Source organism: Stenella coeruleoalba, assembly GCF_951394435.1.
Source record: "Stenella coeruleoalba genome assembly, chromosome: 6".
In the NCBI taxonomy this organism is placed as follows: domain Eukaryota; kingdom Metazoa; phylum Chordata; class Mammalia; order Artiodactyla; family Delphinidae; genus Stenella; species Stenella coeruleoalba.
The window spans coordinates 76,515,270-76,539,369 of NC_137151.1; the positions used below are offsets into that span (position 1 = coordinate 76,515,270).

General features: G+C 38.4%; 1 protein-coding gene across 9 annotated transcripts in view; it reads left to right on the forward strand.

Annotated features, from left to right (window-relative positions):
* ITGA4 (integrin subunit alpha 4) overlaps positions 1–24,100 on the forward strand; it is a 463,364-nt gene that overhangs the window by 436,599 nt on the left and 2,665 nt on the right. For all 9 annotated transcript variants that reach the window (XM_079924117.1, XM_079924118.1, XM_079924112.1 and 6 more), the window contains 11 exons: positions 818–894; positions 11,654–11,804; positions 13,095–13,190; positions 14,416–14,495; positions 14,897–14,986; positions 16,707–16,797; positions 19,251–19,358; positions 20,143–20,268; positions 21,015–21,134; positions 23,115–23,213; positions 23,588–23,707. In XM_079924117.1, coding sequence (XP_079780243.1) covers positions 818–894; positions 11,654–11,804; positions 13,095–13,190; positions 14,416–14,495; positions 14,897–14,986; positions 16,707–16,797; positions 19,251–19,358; positions 20,143–20,268; positions 21,015–21,134; positions 23,115–23,213; positions 23,588–23,707 — 1,158 coding nt within the window. The remainder of the gene's footprint in view (positions 1–817; positions 895–11,653; positions 11,805–13,094; positions 13,191–14,415; positions 14,496–14,896; positions 14,987–16,706; positions 16,798–19,250; positions 19,359–20,142; positions 20,269–21,014; positions 21,135–23,114; positions 23,214–23,587; positions 23,708–24,100) is intronic.

Below are 24,100 nucleotides of genomic sequence, written 5' to 3' on the forward strand. Positions count from 1 at the left end.
GAACTATTTACACTTTCCCGCTGCTCCCGCTGGTATAGGCAGTCTCTGGTCTGACGTGCCGTTTGACAACGCTCTACCCACTTCACATTTCATGTGCCTGGCTCCTTCTCTGACTTTCCAGATTTCTTTCTTTTCTGCATCTCTCCCTCTCTCACCTGTTCCTCTCAGCTTCCTTTCTTTTTGTATCTCTCTATTTTTCCTTTGTCCAGCTTATACCTCAGGGCTTCCTGTGTACCTTGCGGTATCTCTGGGTCCTATTAAAATACTCAGAATTAAATAAATTCTGGAACCTGTTGATAAACTATCATTTATTTTTATTCACCGTATCCTCAAAGTAAAATTTCTAAATTTTATTATTTTCAACCAATATAAAATCACTGTCCTGCCATCTGTGAAAATTAAGTGTCATGCGTATGCATAATAGGCGGGATCAAACGGCAGCACCAGAAAATCGAGAGGGACTCAGCGAAGAACATCTTGGCAGCACAGGTTCTAAACATTTACAGAGGTTACTACCACAGTCTGATTAAACTTCTTTTTATACAACTATTATGAAAGAAAGAAGTTATTTCTTTCGCTTAACAAACTTAGGCTTTAAATTGACCTATTGAAAGAACGTGGTTACTTTAGCCCTGGCATTGTCATCTGAACCTACTGATACTCAAATCGAACTCTTCAAAAGGTATAAAGGAGTTATCCATTTGCTATATTAATTTTATTTTTTCATGTGTCATAGATATTTTATCCTTTAAAAAACATAGAAATATACCTACTGATTTGAACTAAGATAAAAAGTACTGTCATATTTTATTTCCAGATAAACTTTGCAAGATTTTGTGCGCATGAAAACTGTTCTGCTGATTTACAGGTTTCTGCAAAAATTGGATTTTTGAGGTAAGTGTAGTTGGCTCTCTGCTTACTTATCAGGATGGGGTAATTGGTGTGTGCATGTGGGTTCTAAAGAGTAAAGGACTAAGAACTAATCCTTGGGGGTTAGCAGCATTTAAAGACCCGGAAAAGAACAGCAGTCTCATTCTGCTGAAAGAGACTAAGTGTTCTGTACAGCAGTCACATAAGTATACACTCAAAGATTACCACTTTTCAAAAGAATGAGAATGTGTGAGCACCATGGCTTTATCAAGCATGATTTTAACCTTTCAGTGATAACTCGGAAGATATTTCAGGATTTAAATGTGCTTTGGGTTATTGTTATCATAACTGTAGTTATTTTTCAGACATCTGTAAGTGCCTGGTAATAGAGTTTTGGTTCAAAATGAGCTAACCTTTACTACATAATGCTTAGTATTTTATCATCCAAAAACTGGTTACATAATTCAGATTGATGTACAAAACGAAGATATCCCTAAATATATATGTGACCCATTTGAAAGGGAATAAATCATCTTTGTCTTCTAAATTCATAGAAGGGAAACAGGAAAAAGAAAATACATGTAAACGTGCTTAGAATAGTGCCCACAGTGCAAACTGGATAAATGTTGATTGCTATCATTATTTATGTTGGGAAATAAACCATTGTAATTCTGTATCATGTCTATATCCCCTCTGTTGAAATTGTTCTGCATGTCAGAGGGAAGATGTGAAAATGAGGACCAGAGAGAGAGAATCCACACTTCAGGTTAAGAGCTGGTTGTGTATGGAAAGTGAAAGAGGGCAAGGAGGCATCACTGACAGGACAGGAATATGGGAGACTGTTTGGGGGAGGTAGGGATATAGAGGAAGCAGGTTTAAATTGGGGTGTGTTGAATTTGATGAGACTTCTATATGTAGCTCTGCAGTGGAAAATCTAGTTCAGGATTATGTTTGGAGGTCCTCTTCACATTAGTTATGTGAATGCCTGTGATGGAAATGTGAATTTCACAAAGAACTAAGGATCAAATCTTGAGAGGGGTGGGTAAATTTTATTTAAAGAGCTTAAAAAGAATAAGGACTTAACTCCAGGAGACTGAAAAAGTATCTTCATCGAACTAAGAGAAAACCACCTCCAAGGTGAAATAGCCAATGGAGAATGTAAAAAGAGGGACCTAATGCTGTGATTTTGTAGCAATCAGAGAGCATAATGACTGAGGAAAGGTCGTGGAAGTTGGCACTTAAAATGTGACTGGTGGGGGAGAAGAAGGATGTCGCTGGCAAATTTTAACAGAAATTTCTGTGCAGTCATAGCTAAATGACAGCATCAGTGATTAAGGGAAGGAGAATTTATTAGGAACAAGTAGGTTCAACTGAATTTTTATGTATTTATCAAGTGTTATTTAATTATGGGAAGATATAAACAAGTGTGAGGATCAAAGGCAGGGAAAAGAATAAATTGAACAAAGAAATGGTCTGCTTAAATCCAGGGGACACTTCGTATATTACTTGAACTGTCCTGTGAAGAATTTGACAGCAGTTCACTTCCTTTTTTTCAATGTCTTTTAATTTCCCGGATGCCATCCTGCTCCCAATCTCCTTTTGCTTCTCTAGGCCCTCCTTCTCACTTGTGTTTGGAGGACCTCTGAATTTGCCTCTTTTGGCTCCCTTAATAGCCCTCTCTCACTCCTTCTCACACTCCCATTTTTTCCCTGGATAATCTTGCCCACAACCATAACCTCACCTGCTCTGCCTCCACTGCTGATGCCCAAATCAGTGTCTCTGAGTTCCACACCCACCCATCCAGCTGGCTAACAGACATGCAGTCTTGGGTGCCCAGTCACTATCCACCAGTGACACAACCATTAGTTACCAAAGCCAACAGCCTGGAGCTCAACCTGCATTCTTCTCTCTCTCTTATCCCTGACATCAAATAAATTACCAAGTCCTATAATATTGCCACCCAGATGTGTTTTTTATCCATCATACTTCTCCATCTCTATCACTGTTGCTCCAAATCAGGCACTCAATATCCTGCCTGAATCACTGAGCTTTACCGCTTTCTGGGCTACTGGCCTCTGATTTTACATTATTCAAATTCCTCTACCAAGACGTTTCCAGAGTGACCGTTCTAACTTACACTTTTGATAGCAAGGCTTCAGTAGCTCATTAACATCTAAAGTCCTTAGTGCCCTTCCTCAGCAATTCCACAGGACTTTTTTCCATTGATTGCAGAATAGTTGTGTGGCCATGCCATGCTCTCCTGAGCCTCTGTATCTTTTCACTTTGACTTATCTGATTAATGCTTATTTATCTTATAAATCTCAGCTGTTTTCTAGGTAAAGCCCCCCCCCCCCCCACTTTGTCTCCAGCTACATAAACCTAGTCCTCCTGTGGCCCTGGTCCCATTGCACCTGTGCTCAGAACTATTATTGTCTGTCTCCACACTATCCTGTACACTGCTTCAAGGTGGGTTCCTGTCTTTTCATCTTGCGTTCCCAATAGGTAACACAGTGCCTGGAACACTGTAGGTGACAAATGGATGTTTGCTGAGGATGGAACAGGGTTCTAAAGGAAACAGCATGCACCTGGGATCAGACTCAGGTGGAAGGGTTAGCCTTAGAAAGAAGTTAAGATTCCCCTTGTCTTGAGCTAAGAAGCTGTGAATAGATGCTGACATTGATTAAGAAATTTTAACGTGGAAGGGAGGGAAATATAGAGAATTAATGGATGGCCAGAATAAAAAATGGGTTTGTATATGGAAGGTGAGGGCTCTGAGGTTGGGTTTGGGACCTTGTGAAGGGAATGGGAAGAGATTCAAAATAGCTGTGAAGATAAATGGGATAGGGAATCAACCAGGAATGAGTAAAAAGGTTGACAAACAGCACTGAGTACCCTGCTGGGGTGGGATCACATATGGCAGAGAATAAATTAATTCTTTTCACCTAGGCAATGCCAGGATAGCCTTGAGCATCCACAGTTGAGGGCCAAGAAGCCCTAACCTATTTGATAGATAATTGGACTTTATACTTAAATTATCCAGATTGGCTGCTTAGATAGTCCAAAAACAGCAACCGCTAACTGCTTTGTAATCCAGCATGTAATTGTGGTGCCTTTGTTGAATTATTAGATGAATAATTTATAACCTTCCCATTCACATATTTGTTTTCTTTCTAAAATGCTTAGTCTTCCTGGTGCTTTGGCTCTCATGGGCCTTTGATAAGAAGAAGTATTTTGTGTGGGAAAGATTACCTAAGCTCCAAATAAGTGGTGTTTTCATCTTCTCAAATCAGACACTTCCATGGTTACCTTGTCATCTTTCACTGCAGTCCCTCTGGCCCGTGAAAAAAATGAGATGTTGAAATTTATGTGGAAATATTACTGAGAATGCTTATTTCCTGAAGAATGAAAATAATATCTTACTGAATTAAGATATTAAATCATTAATGTAATTGAATTATCAGTTTTTCTTCATTACGTATTTCTCACGAGAAATTACATTACCTACACTGCATTTTTAATTCGAAGTGATAATGTTTCCTGTAGTCGAAATATCAAGTCCATTATGATTTTGTATGGCAGCCAACAGAAGGTAAGGCAGTTTTTCTCAAGGTGTGGTCTTTGAGTCACCTTCATGAGAATCACCTGGGATGCTTGGTAGACATGCAGGCTCCTAGGCCCCTGACCATCCAAATCAGAATCCATGGGGACCAGGCCAGAAATGTTCATTATTAAGAAGGCTGTCAGTGGTTCTTATCAAGCTGAAATCTGAGGACCAGTGTTGTGGTGGTTTAGAGTTTAGATTTGGAGTCAGGCTAACCTGGTTCAAGTCTATCTACCATTTACTAGCTGAATGACCTTTTCAGAGAAGCCTTTCAACCTCTGTAAACGTCCTTCCTCATTGGCAAGAAGGTAAAATAGTACTCTGTAAGGTTGTTTTAGGAGGCCAGTGCCTTATCCATTAGGCCACTGGGGCTTCTGTAAGGTTGTTTTAAAAATAAAATGCAATAATGCAGGCCAGTGTATTGCATAGCGCAAAGCCTGGTACATATGAAGATTTGAGAAAAGGTGTTATTTTTGATAAATTATGGTTGGAATAGTTATAGACCACGATAAAAATGTTTTCATTTGGATAAAAAAATGAAATATTGCCAGTGAATTCTAAACATTTTCTGCACGTGTACTGGTTATTTGTCCAGAGTTTATTGTTTCTTTATGTCCCGAGATAGCTGCTGACTGTGCCTGGGTCAGTTGTTTTCAGTTCTATGAAGTTTGTAGTGGCCTCAAGGCCAGTGTAAAGTGTAAGCCCCACATGTTTTGCATCAGTTAGGAAGATTACAGGCTCTTTCCATTAGGTAAATAACTTATTTGAAGAGTTTTCAAATGAAAACTCTTTGAATTAGTTTTTAGGCCCACGGGTGAAGGGTTCTGACAAACTACTTTGCATTTTAATAAATGATGCTCTCTCAGAGAACAATTTGCCTCTCCCTCAAAGGAGTCCTCTCTGCCTTCTCGGTCGTGGTAGGCAAATTGCAACCATATGTTCTATGCCTTCTCCCGACTGTAACTCTGCTGGCACTAGTGGTATTTCTGTGTCTCAGAGCTACATACCTGCTTCAGGTATGATGAGTTTCTGATGACTGCACTAATAGACTGCCGACAGCAAACTAAATAGTGCTGATGCACTCCATCTCACGTTTTCGTTAAGTTGAGGCTTCCTCCTCAATCTCTAAATTCTCAGGACGGTAAACCACATTCAAATGGACTTACAGTGCGAAGTGAAAATGAACAAATATGACTTTAGCTAAAAGATTACAAATAGAAGAGCAGGTATTAACCATCACCTAGGTAATTTAAAATCGAGTCTTTCGCAGAGATGACTGATCTAAATGACACTACTTCTCTTCTGTGCCTCCGTCATGCTTCCAGGGTAAGTGATGGAGGCTTTTCCTGAACAAAAGTGCTTTCATATCAGTGAGGAATGCTTTTAACTGTGAGTAACAGAGTACGGGACTAATAGTAACTTAAACAAAGGTGTTTAATTCTTTTGCATAATAAGCAGTCTGGAGAAGGTGGTTGCAGGTTTAGTGAGAAGCTACCAAAATCTGGGCCTTCGTGGTTCATGGTTATCTTTCCAGTTCTCTTGGCTTTTCCCTTGTGGCGGCTGGGGCACCAAGGTTCCCAGTAAACAGAAAGGGGCAGGAGCAAAATTCTATGTCCTCCTGAGGCTGCCTTTCAAGGAAGGGAAGTGTCTGAGCAGACGCCTTATTCTGATTAACCCGAGTGGTGTCACATGCTGCCCCTGATCTATCCTGGTTGAAAGAGGATGGAGTCGTCACGATCATAGTAGATCAATCATAATTCACTCCCTGAAGCTGAGCTGGGGGCTTAGCTTCTGCAGTATCAAGGGGATACTACCGACTGCCTGGCGAATCCAGGGTTCTGTTAGCAGCTAAGAAGGGAACTCACTGTTGGGTAGACAGTGAGCGGTGTGTAACCGCACTGTGCTGTTACCCCCAAAAGAGTGAGCGTAACAAAACTGTCCATTTTTAAAATGCAGATAGTGGGAATATATGCCTCACTGATGTCACAGAGTTTGGGGACGAGGAATCGTATGCTTCATACACTAAACATTCTAATTCCTAGCTCTATCTTCCAATCCATGTTCTTCTGCTATCCTCCTTGGCATCTTAGTGAATTTGTCTGTTCAGTAAAATCTTCTTAAATGTCAGGTGTCTGATATTGCCCAGTAGATGAGAATTTTCCACTATTTTATTTTTTTCCCTGAAGTCAGTAATAAAGAAAAAAGAGGACAAAATTTTACTTGGGCCTGAGGCCACTTTGCCGCAGGCTAGTCTTTTGTCAAATAAATGACTCGTATTACCTTGACCTGGGTACATAGCAATTTCTGTTATATTTTGTTCTAGCATCTTGATTAAAAACATGTTAGCTATGAAGCAGTCATTCATCTTAGCAAGGCAAAATGCATTAATTATATGAAGACTTAGGGAGCATTTCTCACAAAATAGAACAGTAGCGTTCATTCAGGAAAAACGTAGAGCCTGGTGCCGAAATACATCATTTTTCTGTTTTTCCTTTCACTTATTAAGTTATGATTCTGTATGTACACAGTATCTTGATTTGTTTAAATTACATGGATTCTAGGCTGCTTTGTAAATTTCAAGTCTGCATTATGCATGTTTTAATAAAGAATGAACTGCGATTCCCGGGGAAAGCTCTGGTTCGGCCTTGTCACACTTCCAGATGTGCACCTGGTCCTTTATTATGTCTCATGTAAAAAGCTAGTGGGTATCTTTCTGACAGCACCTTGTTAATCAAGATACAGTAAGATGTATACATATATATATATACACACACACACACATAAAGAGTAGAATTGTAATTATGGTAATGTGGCAGAATAGCTTAAAAATGGAAAACAGACCAGCAGCCTCGCTGTTGAAATGTGAATACTGTGTTTCTCTTTCATTTGCTGTTGTCTTGGAACCTAGCTGTTTATGCAGTGCTTTCACCTTCTGTTGCTTGTCTAAGTGCCAACTTCTTTCCCAAAGGTGTTCAGTGACTAATGCTTTGGTTACAAGCCAGAATATTTTATAAATGTCTATTTATAGGCAGCTCTTCTACAAGTCTTAATTAAACTTTAATGTCAAGCTGAAGTTTACTTCTAGAACCTCTTAGTTTCCTTTAGTTGTAACGTGGTTCTAGAGAAGTAGAGGGGATGTGGGACAGCCATGTTCCCGCACGTCTTCACTCTGCCCTTTATCACAGGGCCACCAAGCAGATGCGTGCTTGTGTAACACAAAGGTTTACAACACAAGAATAAGTCAGCCATCCCCTCAAACACTGGGAGGAATAGCACATTATGACGGAGTCAGATTCTTCCACCCTGAAATGATAGCCATGATTCAGAAGAGGTACTGCCTTGTTACTTATCATACATCCTTCCAGAAATATCCAGCTTCTCAAAGCCGGGGATCGGAACTAGAAATGCTACATAGGGACATTTTCTTCATTCCTTTCTCCTCGATGTCTTTAGTACCAGAGAAGGAATTATGAGGTCTGGGAGATCGTTTCCTCTAAGGCAGCATCGGGTGCCATCTGAAATAATGAAGCTTCTGTTATTGTCAGAATAATACAGGTTTTAAATATAGTAATATGATGTGGTACGCTTATTTTGAAACTAATTATGCTCCTCAGTCAGACTGCCCAATGGCAGAGCCAGCAAACTTTTTACTTGAAGGGACAGACTGTAAATATTTTTAGGCTTTGTGGGACAGAGATGTCGCAACTGCTCAACTCTGCCGTCATAGGGCAAAAGTGGCCACAGACGAAAGAGCATGGCTGTGTTCCAATAAACCTTTATTTACAAGACCAGGCAGCGGTCCCAATTTGGCCTTCAGGCAGCAGTTTTTGAACCCCTACTCTCTGGTATGCTTTCTTTTATATGATAATCCTGTAGGACATTTTTATTTTTTATTATTTAAATATAGTTCCTTTATATTTTATTTTTTTAATGTAATTTGTTAGTAAAATTTAAGCTGGTTGCCAAAATTAGCCAGATTTAGAGTTTTTTTTCAGGAATTAGTCCTGGGTTAATAAACCATAAGGGCCTGCTCATAGATAGACAGACAGACTGACACAATGGAATTATGTATATATGTTTACTGGAAAACTATAAAGGCTCCAAACGGTAATTGCCAAAATTCCCAATGATAGTTGAAAGGATAAATAAAATGTGGCATATTTACAAAAATTAGTATACACACCAATGAGAAGAAACGATTTACAACTCCATGCATCAATATAGATTAAACTTAAAAACAAAATTTTGAGTAAAGAATGTTGGATACTCCAAGATTACATACTCAGTGATTCCATTTATATGAAATATAAAACTGGGCAAAGCCAGTCTATACTAGTAAAAGCAAGATGGTGGGTAGGGCCAAGAATTGGAAGGGGGCACAAGGGTATTTCTTTGGTGCTGGCAATATGGTTTTCTTGATCTGGGTGCTGGTTTCACACATGTATTCAGTTTATAAAAATTTGCTGAGCTCTATACTTAGGTTGTGCGCATTTTTCTATATGTATGTCCTACCTTGATAAGAAGGTTTAAAGTGAAAAACAATTAGGATAAGAAGGGAAGAACTTTTAGGTATTAAGTGAAATGTCCAATTTCTCATAGATAAATTAGAAGTATCAAAGTGGGGGGAAGTGTTCAAACTTATAATAATTTTGTTTGTAGATTCTGAGGTTCATAATAATTTGCTTCTCAAATTCAAACTCAAACAGTATCAATGTTGCCATTAATTTATTGGTCAACTCAATAGTTGTATAGCCACTAAAACATTAGGTTATATGGGCGGGGTATAGATCACATGATGTGGTAGTAGTAGATGTTTACTTTATCTTAATGAAACATTTGGAATTTGCATACCGTCACAGAACAGATAAGCATGGCTCTAATTTCATAGAATGTATAATGAGTTCATGAACTCTTAACAGTCACTTATCCAGTAATTTCCTCAATCTTTCAGACTTTTTTTTTTAGTGTTATCCAGCCCTTTTTAATGTTTGATACACTTACATACCACACATACATTTTGAACACTGTGTTGCTAGCCTCTGAGAAAACAGTGATATTCATGACCCGGCACCTTTTCTCCAAGAGAACTTATTCTAGTGGTGAGAAAAGCCAGACAGTGTGAACGTATTGCATTAGAGGGTTGCCCAGTGTGTGGGAAAGTGGCAGAGAGAGAAGCCATTTCTGTTAGGGAGGATGCAATGCTGGGTGAAGGGGCTTAGCAATAAGTTATCAAGTGGAAGAACTTCTGAGGACTCTTAACATTGACACTCAAGCTGAGTCTTGAAGAACAAGTATAAGTTAACCAGATAACATGAAGAGGGAAGAGGTTGAAGGCAGAGGGATGGCTTGAAATAGGACACAAAACACAGGTGTTTGGACCCCTGTTTGTAGGTGAGCATGGCTAAAGGGAAGGAATGGGTTGTGCAGTGGAAAGTAAGGCACGACCAGCTCTTTCAGGCTGCATCTGCTGCACTAATCAGAACTCTATCTTGAAAGCACTGGAGGAAAGGAAGCAGACACGTGACATTATCAAGTTTGCTTTCTGCAAAGTGACCACCACCCGCCCCCAGTAGTGTGAAAATTGGAAGAGGACTTGACAAATCAATTAAGAGTATAATCCAAGTGAATGCCAGTTCAATCATGAAATTTTCAGATGTTCTTTATTTAAGAAAAGAAATTTTAATCTTCATTCAGCTCAACCTAAATAACTAGAATAGTACAAAAGCAAGAAGCAACATGCCTTTGCTACCCCCAGGCAAAATGGGTCCCCACCCTGGTCCCAGAGCCCTTCATTCATAACTCTTTTCAAGTATTTCTAATATCTGTTTACATCTGTTTATAAATCTGCCCTTTATAAGCTCTACAAAGGTGGGAATTTGTTATACTATTTTTGTATGTGGGAGTAATAGATGTAACGATTATTATACAGGGGCTTTCAATTAAAATCACTCTTCATCTTCAAGTAATGCTTAAAAGCATCAATCTTGAAACTTGTTCTTTAACTCTGTCCTTAAACATTCTGTCTTAAATCAACTCACAAATAACTACTAAATGCCTACTATGTGTTTAACATTTCCATAAATAGTTTATTCAAACACAAATACAGATGTTGATTAGAATGATACAATGTAAGCATTGTTGAAGAAATGTTTTCTAAACTCTAGTTGCTAGGTGAATATCTTTCTTATTGTTATGATTATCCTCGTCTGATATTTTGCTTTGGGTCATATTCTTCTCTGGTTGAACTGATTTGTTTTTAATTTAAATACTTTGATATCTAAGAGTGTCTGTTTTTGAGGACAGCTTACAGAATCATGACATTCTGTAGCAGGTTCTGAGCTCTTCTAACCATCTAATCAGTAAAGGGAATGGGTTGCCTCGAGACTTTAGAACATTCTAGCTGTGGTACCTTGAATACATTTCTTAAACCTCAGGATCCTTGGGGTTTCATGGAATGTGCATGAGTCATATCTTCACTGAACAGTAGTTATTATTACAGGTGGGGTGACTGAGTCTTTAAAATGCTAAATGACCTCTCCCCCGGAAGAACAGGGGCCAGAGCCAGAACTTGAACTCACTTACGTGTTTGGATTTGTAGCAGTGTTCCCTTTCCAGTTCACAAGATGGTGAAACACTTCCGCAGTTCTATTTTTAATTTGGTCTAGTTATTGGTAGAGGTGACCAGCCTGCCTTAAGAAATTCTTTCTAGTTCAACAGATTTTAGTGGTACCCACGTGCTGGCCATAGCAGTCCTTTCCCATGCCATGCTCACTTCCACCAAAGCATCCTCTGTTTTGGTGGAAATAGTCATTCTCCTTTGGCTTTGGCAGCAGCTAGTTCAATGTCTACTCAAGAATGAAGAAAGAAAAAAAAAATCTTTTCTTTTAGGAAGATATTTTGAAATAATGAGAAAAATATGCTAAAATGATAGAAGCAAGAAGTTAAACAGAAAGCAGACTAGTTTAATTATAACTAAATTAGAAAACTTTTCCTGTGTAATAACTAACTGAATTTATCTGAAACCTGGGAAACTGAGTTCTTTTTACAATGGATTTACATCCACTTGCGTGGGGTCATCTCCTATGGCTGTGCTTCCAAATTAGTATTTTATGCTCAGGATACATAAATGAAGAGATGGGATTTTTAGTTCCAAACGAAAACTAAATCGTACTTAATTTTTAGGCCACATGAAAATAAAACCTATCTTGCTGTTGGAAGTATGAAGACATTAATGTTGAACGTGTCCTTATTTAATGCCGGAGATGATGCGTATGAGACAACTCTGCATATCAGACTACCCACTGGTCTTTACTTCATTAAGATTTTAGATCTGGTAAGAATCGAAAACTACAGTAGCATGATACTACATTGATATTTTACTTAACTTTTAAAGAATGTAAATGTATAAATCACTTTATCATTTGAGGTATAAATATTTGGCGTATGAGTCTTAATATTCAGACTTATCACTCGGGCTTCCAGTAATTTTTTTCCTCTGTGCCCCTAATCAAAATGGAAAGTTCCTTGGGATCTGACTGAGATCAAGAGAGTCAGCTTCCTGCTTACCAATGCTACTGTGAGACAGAAGCGATTGTCCAGTTATCCAAGCAAGCTGCCCGGGTGTCATTGCTTTTCTCACTGGTACAACCTCATCTGGTGCTGTGATGGTGTTCCTCATGGTTGGGGTCTCTACACGGGCCATATTGGTCCTTCATGCTGGGCTCCCAGAGTTACTGCTCTGCATTTTAAGTTCACGTACACTGTCTCGATCCCAGAGGACCTCCAAAATGCTAGAACCAGCGTCAAATTCCAAAATCCTGGTGTCAACCAGATTGTAGGCAAGTTTCTCCTTTCCTGCAAGAGTTTGGAGCACCTGGAGACCTTTTCCTTTTTTTTTTCCTTTTTACCACTGTGCCTCAGTCATGAGCACTTAAATCCATCAGTGAGGTATTAATAATGTTAAATTTGAAAGAGAAAAGTCTCAGTCACTTTCTCCGTGGATGCTCCTCTGCCTCTTAGAAAAATTTACCCATCTCTTATCCAGAGACCATTTCTTCACACTAAGGACATTTAGAAAGGCCTTTGACCTCTTATAAATATCTACTACCCACTTCCTCTAGAGCTTTGGGAGCCTGTTTGCAATGGTAAGAGGGGAAACTCAGTTATTCAGGGAAATATACATCTGTGAGATGTATATAAATTTATATTTCCCTGAATATTTGAATATATATATAATTGTGATTACAGTTATAATTAAATACCTTTATCACACTCTCACAACCCAGACAGAAGGCAGCCAATGAAATATAGACCTTATGAATCCCTTGCTTTGTGATTTTTCAAGGAACCTTGAGTTAGGGAACACAGAAACATGGTTGAAAGCTACAAATCCAGGAATTATTCTGTGGAGAATATATGTGAATATTAGAATGAATCTATACTTGTGCACACATATTTATGTAGTGTATTTATATTCCTATTGATTTATCCCCAAAGTAAACAGAAATTAGTCTTCCAAGAAAGTATTCAGGGATGATTTTCTTTTCAAAAACCATCCTTAAACATATGTTATGAACTTCTCATTCCTTACCTACTTAAACCAGTTATTTCATTTTCCTTTTAGGACGAGAAACAAATAAACTGCGAAGTAACAGACAGCTCTGGCATAGTAAAACTTGACTGCAGGGTTGGTTATATATATGTAGATCATCTATCAAGGGTAAGCATTTAGCATTTATAGTTTTTGTTACTGACATGAATATAAAATATTTTCTGTTTCCTTATGTTTGTGCTGCACGCAAATAATTTGTTGTTGTCGTTTTTATTATTTACTGAGAGTAAGTAGCTAAATGAAATAAAACCCAAACCAACTGGGCTTGAGATCTTTGAGATTGTGTTTATATTCTTGGCAATGTTCACTGTTTAAAAGAAAGAAAAAGAAGGCGGCGCCTGTTTGTGTCAGGACGGGCAGGTGAATGTGTCAATCAATTCCGCTGCCCAGCCTCACCCTTCCCCAACACTCCCCCAACTCCACCCCGGGTGGTCCTATCTGCCAGGCATGTCACCTGTCCTCTACTAAAAGGTGTTTCTGGCAAGAGTGCCCACTCAAGTTGTTAAAGCATCTCTAATTTTGTCAGTCTGGACCTGCCTATCTACATTCAGAGGAGGCTTTGTCTCTGAACGTCACTCGTGGAAATGCTGCAGCTTTAAAATTGCCACAGACCCGACAGCTTCCCCGTAGTTCTCTGAGTGAGGGTTAGCCTATGCTTGTAGGACATCATTTCGTATCTGTATTTCACAGAACATAAATAATAAGAAAAACTAAAATTCAGATTGTAAAAACAAACTTTAGATTATTTTTATTTTTTTATTTTTTTTTACATCTTTATTGGAGTATAATTGCTTTACAATGGTGTGTTAGTTTCTGCTTCATAACAAAGTGAATCAGTTATACATATACATATGTTCTCATATCTCTTCCCTCTTGCGTCTCCTTCCCTCCCTCCCACCCTCCCTATCCCGCCCCTCCAGGCAGTCACAAAGCACCGAGCTGATCTCCCTGTGCTATGCGGCTGCTTCCCACTAGCTATCTACCTTACGTTTGGTAGTGTATATATGTCCATGCCTCTCTCTTGCTTTGTCACAGCTTACCGTTCCCACTCCCCATATCCTCAAGTCCATTCTCTAGTAGGTCTGTGTCTTTATTCCTGTCTTACCCCTAGGTTCTTCATGACATTTTTTTTTCTTAAATTCCATATATATATGTGTTAGCATACGGTATTTGTCTTTCTCTTTCTGACTTACTTCACTCTGTATGACAGACTCTAGGTCTATCCACCTCATTACAAATAGCTCAATTTCGTTTCTTTTTATGGCTGAGTAATATTCCATTGTATATTTGTGCCTAGATTATTTTTAAAATGAGCGTTCCCTATGTTTTTCAGACAGATATTAGCTTTCTTCTGGATGCCAGCTCACTCAGCAGAGCAGAAGAGGATCTCAACATCACAGTGCATGCCGCCTGGTATATTTCATTATGAAAAAACAATTGTGTTAAAGGAAATGAACCCCTGACTTTTGGGGGGAGAAAAGGGGGGTGACCTTAGGGGAACCATGGAGCTGTGTTCCATTGTCTGCAGGAGAAAACTTCCTTATGTGATCTGTTAAACAAACAAAAAACCCTTCTAACACAGGGTTTTATAGCATAGAAGCAAATAACAGCATAAATAATGAGAGCAAATTTCTGCCAACTCTGACATAAATATTTCTTACTACTGCGTCTACTTTTATCCCCGCTCCTCAAAAAGCATTTTTTAAACCAACCTCCAAGTACATTAGGTATACATGGGGCGTAACTAGTTCCCTCTGAAGAGAAGTTTTGTGCTGACTGGATTCTGAGACGGTGTTTTCTATTTGCTTCTGTAGTGAAAATGAAGGAGAAACAGGCAACGTGAAGCGTAACAAAGTGACTTTAACAGTACCTCTCAAGTATGAAGTCATGCTAACTGTTCATGGGTGAGTAGATATGGAGGACTCCTGTAAAATTCTAAGCTGATTTTGAATTCTGTTGCTTCTTAAACTACTGGTCAAAAGCCTATTTAAAGTTTTTTAAGAAAAGGTCATGTGCTGTTTCTGTCTCTTAACAATTACCTCGGTGTTGCAGCCCATTGCTTAGGTGTTCGTTATTTTAACCCACTCTGTAGTCATCACTGAGACCACCTCAAACTAATGCCCCAATGGAGGAGATTTCTTACTGGAAAAGCCCAATAGGAGGCCACGTCCAACCATTCAGCGGTACGCCGTGCAGGCCAGGGCCCCAGAGTGCCAGCGTGCACTTTGTATCATGCTCAGTGGCCAGGGCAAGTGTGAAGTTCAGAGAAGTGGAAGGTTGGCCAAATCGCCCTTGTGCAGACCCCGCATCTACCTGCGTGGCAGATGAATTGAGATACAAGAGAGCCGGCTCCCTTGTCCCCTCTTTATATCCATGAATTACAGAGTTCCATAGCCACAGCCCAGCAGTCACTGATTCCTCACAATTTTAGTAATTGTTTGAATGGACCCTCCTATGACTCAGGAAGGAGATGTGAAGAGAAGGAATTAAAGGAGTATCATGAAAACCTTTCATGATTTTACTGGAAATTATTGAGCCTACTAATCTTTGTTTAAAACCACATTTTTAAAGCAATAGACAATATGAGACACAGGACAAATAGATGAGCTCTTCTAGTTGCCCTAACTATAAAGCATCCCTAGTCATTTTTAACCACCCATAAAGGTGGCATATAGTTATATAAAAATAGTGTCCGAAACTGATGGAACTGATTCTCCAGTTTGTGAGAGAAAACCAGCGGAGGAAAGAGGAATCCATTCAAGGGCGAGTAGTGGGGAGTAAAGAGAAGTCAGTTGCACGTTGCCTGGGTTCGAATGCTTACCTCGCCTCGCCTCCTTGGTTCTGTTATAAGTATGTCCTCCTGCTTTTCCGTCATCCACATCTCATTTTGAGCAAGGGATGCTCTGCAACTGTCAAGCTGCCTAAATCTACAACATTGGAATATTTCTCATTTCTTTCCTTTGTAAAAGAGTCTCTAACATATTACCTCATATTAGCTGCCAAATATTAGCAACTTGGGGAGTCGGGATTTTCCTAGAAAAATACGTCTTAAAGTTCATTACTGACCGTGCGTGTGTCTCATCTCAGGTAAAGGAATGACAACCTTGTACCCTAACAAAAATTTGCCCTACTTCTTGATGTTTGAATTGTTCCCCAGACTTGGGGTCCATTACAAACAGCCAGCAGGAACTGGGCGTGATAAGAAATCACTCAAACATCTGTCAGCTAGATTGAAATACAGGAGGATACTGGAGCCCTAGGGAAAAGCTAAGAATTTATCTCATATTCGTCAGGTTTGCGTGAAGCATTTGAGGGCTGAGAGAGAAGGAATGGTCACTAGAGTGAGCCAGGCAGTATTGGGAAGGCAAAGGATATTGGCGGGAAGAGAAATTATCACCCCAGTCAGAGCACGTGGCTGTCTAATTTCATTACATTTTCCCTAAAATTCTTATCTTTACAAGAAACCAAAAGTATTCCATGGTACTTAGAGGCACCTGTCGTCTGAATGATGGCATATTTAAGGGATATTTAAGAGATATGCTATATTTAGACTAGAGAGAAAGACTGTTTCTAATACCTCATCAAATAAGACAGTTAAATTAAATCTGAATTCATTTCTGGCAGGTTTGTAAACCCAACGTCGTTTGTGTATGGCCCAAAGGAGGAAAGTGAGCCTGAAATGTGTATGGCAGAGAAAATGAACTTCACTTTCCACGTAAGAAAAGTTGATTGTGCTGGTATTTGTAGCAAACTGAAAGAATGTTACCGATGCATTGCTCCAGAGGACATCATATCGGTGTGGCATCCCTCTGCTTTGGGCCACCTCAGCTGGCTGAGGGCGAGAAGGGAGCTGCAGCAGGGCTCATGCCCTTGCCTGGTGGGCCCCTGCGCCTTCTCTCCCATTCATCTTGTCCCTGTTATTGAGCCCACTCTCCTTATACTACCTCTCCTTATACTACCTCTCCTTACAGTAAGTGCCTCCTGGGAACAGAGGTAATGCCTGAAATAGGCAAAGTTATGGGAGGAACTGAATCTGCTAAAGATGCATGCAGAAATCAGAATAGGTCAAGAAAAGGCATCTTTGGGTGCAAATCAGTGAAACCTCTTCGTGGTCCAAGCTTCATACAAGTCCTAACCTTACCAAGTAAAGGAAGCTTTTACCTCCGCATCTCCATTTAAGGTCTGCTTGGTCAGCCTTTCAAGCCATTGGTATATGACCCATGACAAGTGATCCATCATTTACTAAATAATCTTTTTAAAAAGGAAAGAGTATCATCATCATCCAGAAGTATTAACATACTAATAGAGAGCTAAAATTTCATTAAACACTTTTTACCGTCAAACTGAAATTTTTGTTACAGCATGGGTGTTGATAATGAGCAAATAATTGGAGATAATGTCCACAAAAACATTTTTTGAACCGAAAGCACTGCTCACACATTCTCAAGAGCTATATAACAATCGACAGACTGTGAGTGAATCTGCATTAGGTACATTATGATATTTTGTAAGGCAATGCTTTTCAAAATGTGTATCAGAATCACTTGAGGTGCTTATCCAAAATGCAGACTCCTGGGCCACTGCCCCAATCTGTGGAAGAAGAATGACCTCAAAATTCTTTTGAGTCCGTACTCAAGTTGTTGTTACACTAGTATACCCTAGTGTTGGAAAAATGTCACCCTCTACTTTGAAGTCCCCCCAAATGCTCCTGTCACAGTCCAGTGGGGGTTTGTACTCTGATAAACAGAAACTGAGTTGGACTCTAGAAGGCCTATTTATTACGTTGCAAATAATAGTTCACAAGTATTGTCTAGTTAAATTACAATGGAGTGACTGGGCATGGAGATTCTTTCAGTCTGTAGGCTTGGTGACTTGTCCAAGTATGAAGATGTTCTCGGAGGTCTAAATGTTATTAGGCGAACATGCATAAAGAATATTGTAAGTGAGCTTGGTTATTTGCTGGCGTCAGGAAGACCTTGTCTAAAGGTCTGGGCAGTGCTGGGTCCCCATTGCTGACATTGCCTTTTGCAACTGCCCTGTGCTTCCAAGGCCTGGCAGTTACCACCTGTCCCAAAGCCCAGGGATACTCTCTCTATATTTACATCGTGTGTGTTCAGAAGATTATTGTAAGTCTTTGAGTCATGCTATTTCATTTAGATATTGTAGCACATCTTTTTTCTGACTTACTGTGTTGGTTTTATAGTTCTCAGGAGGCCATATTTTGGCCCAATTTCCTTCTTCAGCGTTCTGCAAACCCCAGATTTATCAACAATAATGAAATATCTTCCCCTTATGCATTATTAAAAAACTGTTTTTTTTCCTAAAACCCAATAACCTAGCCTCTTCTGATTTTATGAGTGCATCAGCATTATAATTTTCCTGAATTTAAAATATTTTTATTCACTTACTGCTGCTGATTATTCTCTCAGCACAGAGTGACTTTGTGAAACCCACATAGAATTTAGAATTAGAATACCTGGGTTTTGGTCCCGCTTCTTGTCACTTTTTAACTTTCCTCTTGGTTACAACGTTAACACCTCAGCATTCTCCTGAGATGGCAAATAATAAAATGTCAGCCCACCTCATGGGATAGTTATAAGGACAACCGATCATGGTTTTTTAGATCTATAATGTGCCATACCCAGGTACAGTTGGCCCTTGAACAACACAGGTTTAAACTGCACGGGTCCACTTATATGTGGGGTTTTTTTCAATAGTAAATACTATAGTACTACACAATCCACGGTTGGTTTAATCTGTGCAAACAGAGAAACCATGTAGGCAGAGGACTGAGTATACACTATATTAGGAGTTTCAACTGTGCTGAGGTCAGTGACCCTAATCCCCCTGAGTGGTTCAGGGGTCAACTGTGTATTATTGATGTCTTTTTCCTCCGACTACTTCTGCGGTAGACCATCAGTGTAGACAGTTTGGTCTCATCGGCACCAAAAGGAGAGGTCTGGGAATAATGACTAGTTATATTATTAACAAACGTTTTAAAGTTCTGACTGGATATTCTGTCTCCTTTTGCCGTGCAGCTGCCAACTCCAAACCCCCACCATTATAAATGTTACATGAAATGTATGGGTTCACCTGAAAAGTTCATTGGTATCTGTACTTCTATAAAAAGTATTTTTTGAGTGTTTAAATTTTCTTTCTTCTTATCAGGTTATCAACACTGGCCAAAGCATGGCTCCAAATATTAGTGTGGAAATAATGATACCAAATTCTTTTATTCCCCAAACGGATAAACTGTTCAACATTTTGGATGTCCAGGTAAAAACGTGTTCCTTCCTTTATTCTAAGTAATATTGCTAAAATGGAGATTTCTGTTACTTCAGTCACACTTAGCCTAAACTACGAATGCACCGTGCATTTACTGTGGACACTTTGAATATTGCATTAGAATGGCAGGATTACAGTAGAACCTCTACATGTGACTTAACACAATAAAAGAACTATGCTCTACCATCTTTGGTAGATTTTCTTTGTGATAGGGACCTGTGGCAGTAATTTAATTGGTGGGATTCTCCATAAAGCTTGAGACCACTGTTGAAAAAGCAGTACTTCAGCCTTTTATTAATATTCAAATAACTACTTAAGAATCAATATTCTTGTGTTGATGATTCTATCAGAATTGTTTTTACGTTCCAGTTTTAAGACAATCGACAAAGAAACCTACTCAGTAGATTTGATATATAATCCTTAAAAATCTTACTTGAATCCCAGATTTAGATGGTAGGGCATGCTTTTAGAACACTTTGTTGTATGTCTAAAGCCAAAGGAATGTTCAATATAATGCTAATGTTCAAATGTCCATTTTTCATATTGCCCTAATTGCCCTAATTGACCTATATCCAACCCTTTAAAATTTTTCTGGGTTTTTGTTGCGTTTTTTGCCACAGAGATTTAATCTCTCCCACATCAAAAAATATTTTCACACAATTTTATAAGTACTTGATATATTTCAGGAAAGGTAAGCTTTAAAAGGTAAGTTTTAAAGCCATGTAGCTGTTGTTCTTTCCAATATTGGGTAAGATTTTTCTTTCTTTCTTTGTAGACTACTGTTGGAGAATGCCATTTTAAGAAGTACCAAAGAAAGTGTGCATTAGAGCAGAAAAAAGGCACAATGGAGACCCTGAAAGATATATTCAAATTTTTATCAAAGACTGATAAGAGGCTACTGGTAAGTTTCAATTTTTCAGGTTGTAGTCTTTGCTTTCCAACCTACAGAACTGAAACACTTAAACCCATGAACCAAGGGGTTTTGAACTGTCAGTTGAGTATGAGAGAGAAGCCAGTTCAGGTAATGTTCTTGTGTGTGAGGAACAGGCATGATTGGAGAGTTGAGAGACACCCAGGGTTAAATATATACAACATACTTTCATTATTTATGCAACAAGTGCCCAATTTATGCCAACCAGACGTTGTGTCAGACCCTTTGCGGGTCAAGATGCTGTTCTCAGTTGAACGGCCTTTGTGGCATGAAATTAATTTTCAGTATTTTCATTTTAGTGAATGTATGGGGAAAAAAACCCAAGAAAGCCCTTAAAATGATCCAAGTTTTACAATGAACATAGAACATGTAACGTAGCAAGACTCTGATTAGGTGTCTTACTTTTTCTATCCCAGAAGATTAAGTTCATAAGAATAATGAAAACATGTGATCTAGTTCGAATACTTTGTTTTTGTTAATTTACTAAACATTTGTGTTTTGTTTAAAACAAGATAATTTTTTAAGTGCCACTAATGAAAGCATATCTTTAATTCCATGTTTATATCAAGATAAATTTCTGCAAAATGCCACTAAGGGGAGCAGATCTTGAACTCCACGTGTATTTAGCCATCTAAATATTTAGCCATCTAAATATTTTAGCCATCGTTTTTTAAAATGTTGAAATTTTAACATCGCTCTTTTGTATTCTTTTCAAGTACTGCATGAGAGCTGATCCACATTGTTTAACTTTCTCATGCAATTTTGGGAGAATGGACAGTGGAAAAGAAGCCAGTGTTCACATTCAGTTGGAGGGTCGGCCATCCATTTTAGAAATGGTAAGTCTATGATACAGTGACAACTTTGTGGAGAAGATTTCATATAGAATCTACAAACGCGACCATCTTATACAGGTAGGATAGTATGTAAGGAGGCATTCAACAAATTAAGACGGTATGAATGAATGTAAAATCTGGAGTGAAACTCCAAAACTGTTTCCATTTATCACTACAATATACACTGTCTAAATGACATGGCTTTAGTAATTAAACAGATTACTAAGACTGTAAATAGACTATAATTAAGAGATTTTAGAAAGCATGTCCAACTATTTATGAACCTTGATCAAATTAGAGAAGTTAGCTGCTTTAACATTTCATATATCCTTAAAATTCTTTCCAAATTACTTTATGCTTAAAAACCTACTATTGTATATCGTATACATTTATTAATATATATTTGCTAAAAATTAAGACTTCCAGAAAATCAAACTAAAACATCAAAATTTATCAACAGTAAAACACAAACACGCTTTTAAGAAGATGAACTTTGAAAGGCTGAATTAAAAATTAACTAAATACATGTTGGACTTCTTCCTAAGAAGCAGTATGCATATTTATGAGAAGTACTTTGAGATCATTGGTTTTATCTGGAGTTCTGTTCTCCAGTTTCCTTATCAGATTAATATGGGTAATATCTCTTTTTCAGGGTTGCTGCAGATTAGATGGTTTTCATAAAGCACTTAGTGCACAGCACATAATAAGCCAAAGGAAATGAGAGCTGTTATGTTTTGTTAAGAGGAGTAGTTGAAATTACCACAAGGTGGTCAAGAGGAACACGCACCAGACAGGGAAATAAGAGCTGTCTGTTTTAGTTACAAGTTATTTAAACTTTTGCAGCCTGCCTTCATACTCTTTTTGAGGTCCAGGTTTCTCAACAGTGGGCACTAGTAGCATTTTGGACCAAATGCTTCTTTGTTGTCAGGGGCTGTCCTGTGCATTGTAGGATATTTATCAGCATAGCTGGCTTCTCCCCGCTAAATGGCAGTACACTCCCTCCCAAGTCCTGCCAGCCAGAAATGTCTCCAGACATAGCTGACTCTCCTCGAGGGTACAGAATCATCCCTGTTGAAAAAAACTGCTCCAGATAAAGTATATAATTTATTTTTAGCCCTAAAATTCTACATGTTCTACACAGTAGTTTTAACTTTTGTTGGTCATAGTGTCCTCTTTAAGAATTTGACAAAAGAATATATTCTCATCTACCCTAATGAACGCACATATGAAAAATAAAAAAAAAAAAAATCTCGATTTTTGAATACAACTTCAAAGATCCTTAGAGTCTATGGAGCCTGTCCACAGATGCCCAAGCTCTGGATTCTGGGTGACAAAGCCCTCTGTTAGACAGTAAAGCTCTGAGGTCAGCCACTGATTTTATTTTTGAATGTTATAAATATTTGTACCAGATTTTTTCATTACGATATTTGGTACACTAATCTGTATTTGATCAGAGCAGAAAGATGACAACACTATTAAGAAAAACAAACAAGCCCAAATAAAATTAATTTGAGGAAATGTTTATCAGACAAAGAAGGTCTTCTTTGGGAATAAAAATTCAATAGCTAAGGTAAAAATACACTGGTAATTATCAAATAGTATTTAAATATTAAATATTATAAGCATTTAAATCAAGTTCTCTGCAAAGCAGCATAAAAGGATTTCAACAAAATGATGCCATATAAATTAATACCAAGGACATGCCTTTGGAACCAAAGGAAGCATTGCATTGCAATTAACTACAAATGGTGAAACCGGAGAAGATAACTTGTGAAAACCTTTAGAATAGAAGGAGTTTCTCGTGATTCTTACCTGCTCTATGTGAAAACCTTTAGAATAGAAGGAGTTTCTCGTGATTCTTACCTGCTCTATGTGAAAACCTTTAGAATAGAAGGAGTTTCTCATGATTCTTACCTGCTCTGTGTTTTCATGAAACAAAACGATGTATCAGGCTACAGTGATCTTTTTTTATTTATTAAACAGGATGAGACTAGAGCCCTGAAGTTTGAAATAAGAGCAACAGCTTTTCCAGAGCCAAATCCAAAAGTTATTGAACTAAACAAGGATGAGAATGTTGCACATGTAAGATTATTACCTTTTTAACCAAAACATAAACATTGTGGAAAAAAATATTGCTAGTGTTTGGTCAGGAAAATCATGGCAAGCCTAATATACTTTACAGGGGATTGGTATTTTCTACAACTGCCAGGAAGGCATGACATAGCTCTTTCAGGAGGTGATTTTGGTAGGATGGATTGGAGGAAGAACCACAGATATGGCCCATTACACACCCTGTTTCTGCTAAACAATTACCAATGTTTCCTATGGTTTGTGTTAGACCAGCAAGAGAATGGGATGGGTTATTCTGAATACTATTGGGGATCGTGGAGGGGCTTCAAACGAAATAGAGGCAAGGTTTTAAAGTGGTGTTTCTTTATTTTGGTTAATTTATGTAGGTGCTACTCGAAGGACTACATCATCAAAGACCCAAACGCCATTTCACTATAGCTATTATTTTAAGTAGCTTGCTACTTGGACTTATTTTACTTTTATTGATTTCATATGTTATGTGGAAGGTAAGCCTTTAATAATTACCATTGTTAAACCACTCAAAATGCCATTCTTGATCTTCTCAAAGCCAACTTGTGACTCCCACGTTACTAGATTTCAGCATTTCAGTATTTTTAATGTTAATTCTTATACTGACTGATTGCATATTTCTCTTAACTTTAGTACCACAGTCTTTCTAGAAAAATATGCCTTCTTAAAAGATAACTGATCTTCAACAAATGTTCAAACTAACTATAACAAACGTTTTGAAAGATGTTCTTTCTAACTAAGCATTGGGCAAACACTGCACGTTATATGTTGAATTTCAATTTTGGAGAGTGCGTGCATCACTGAGAAATCCTGCAGTAACAACAAAACAAACAATGCTCTTTAACCCAGTATTTCCCAAACTAATTATT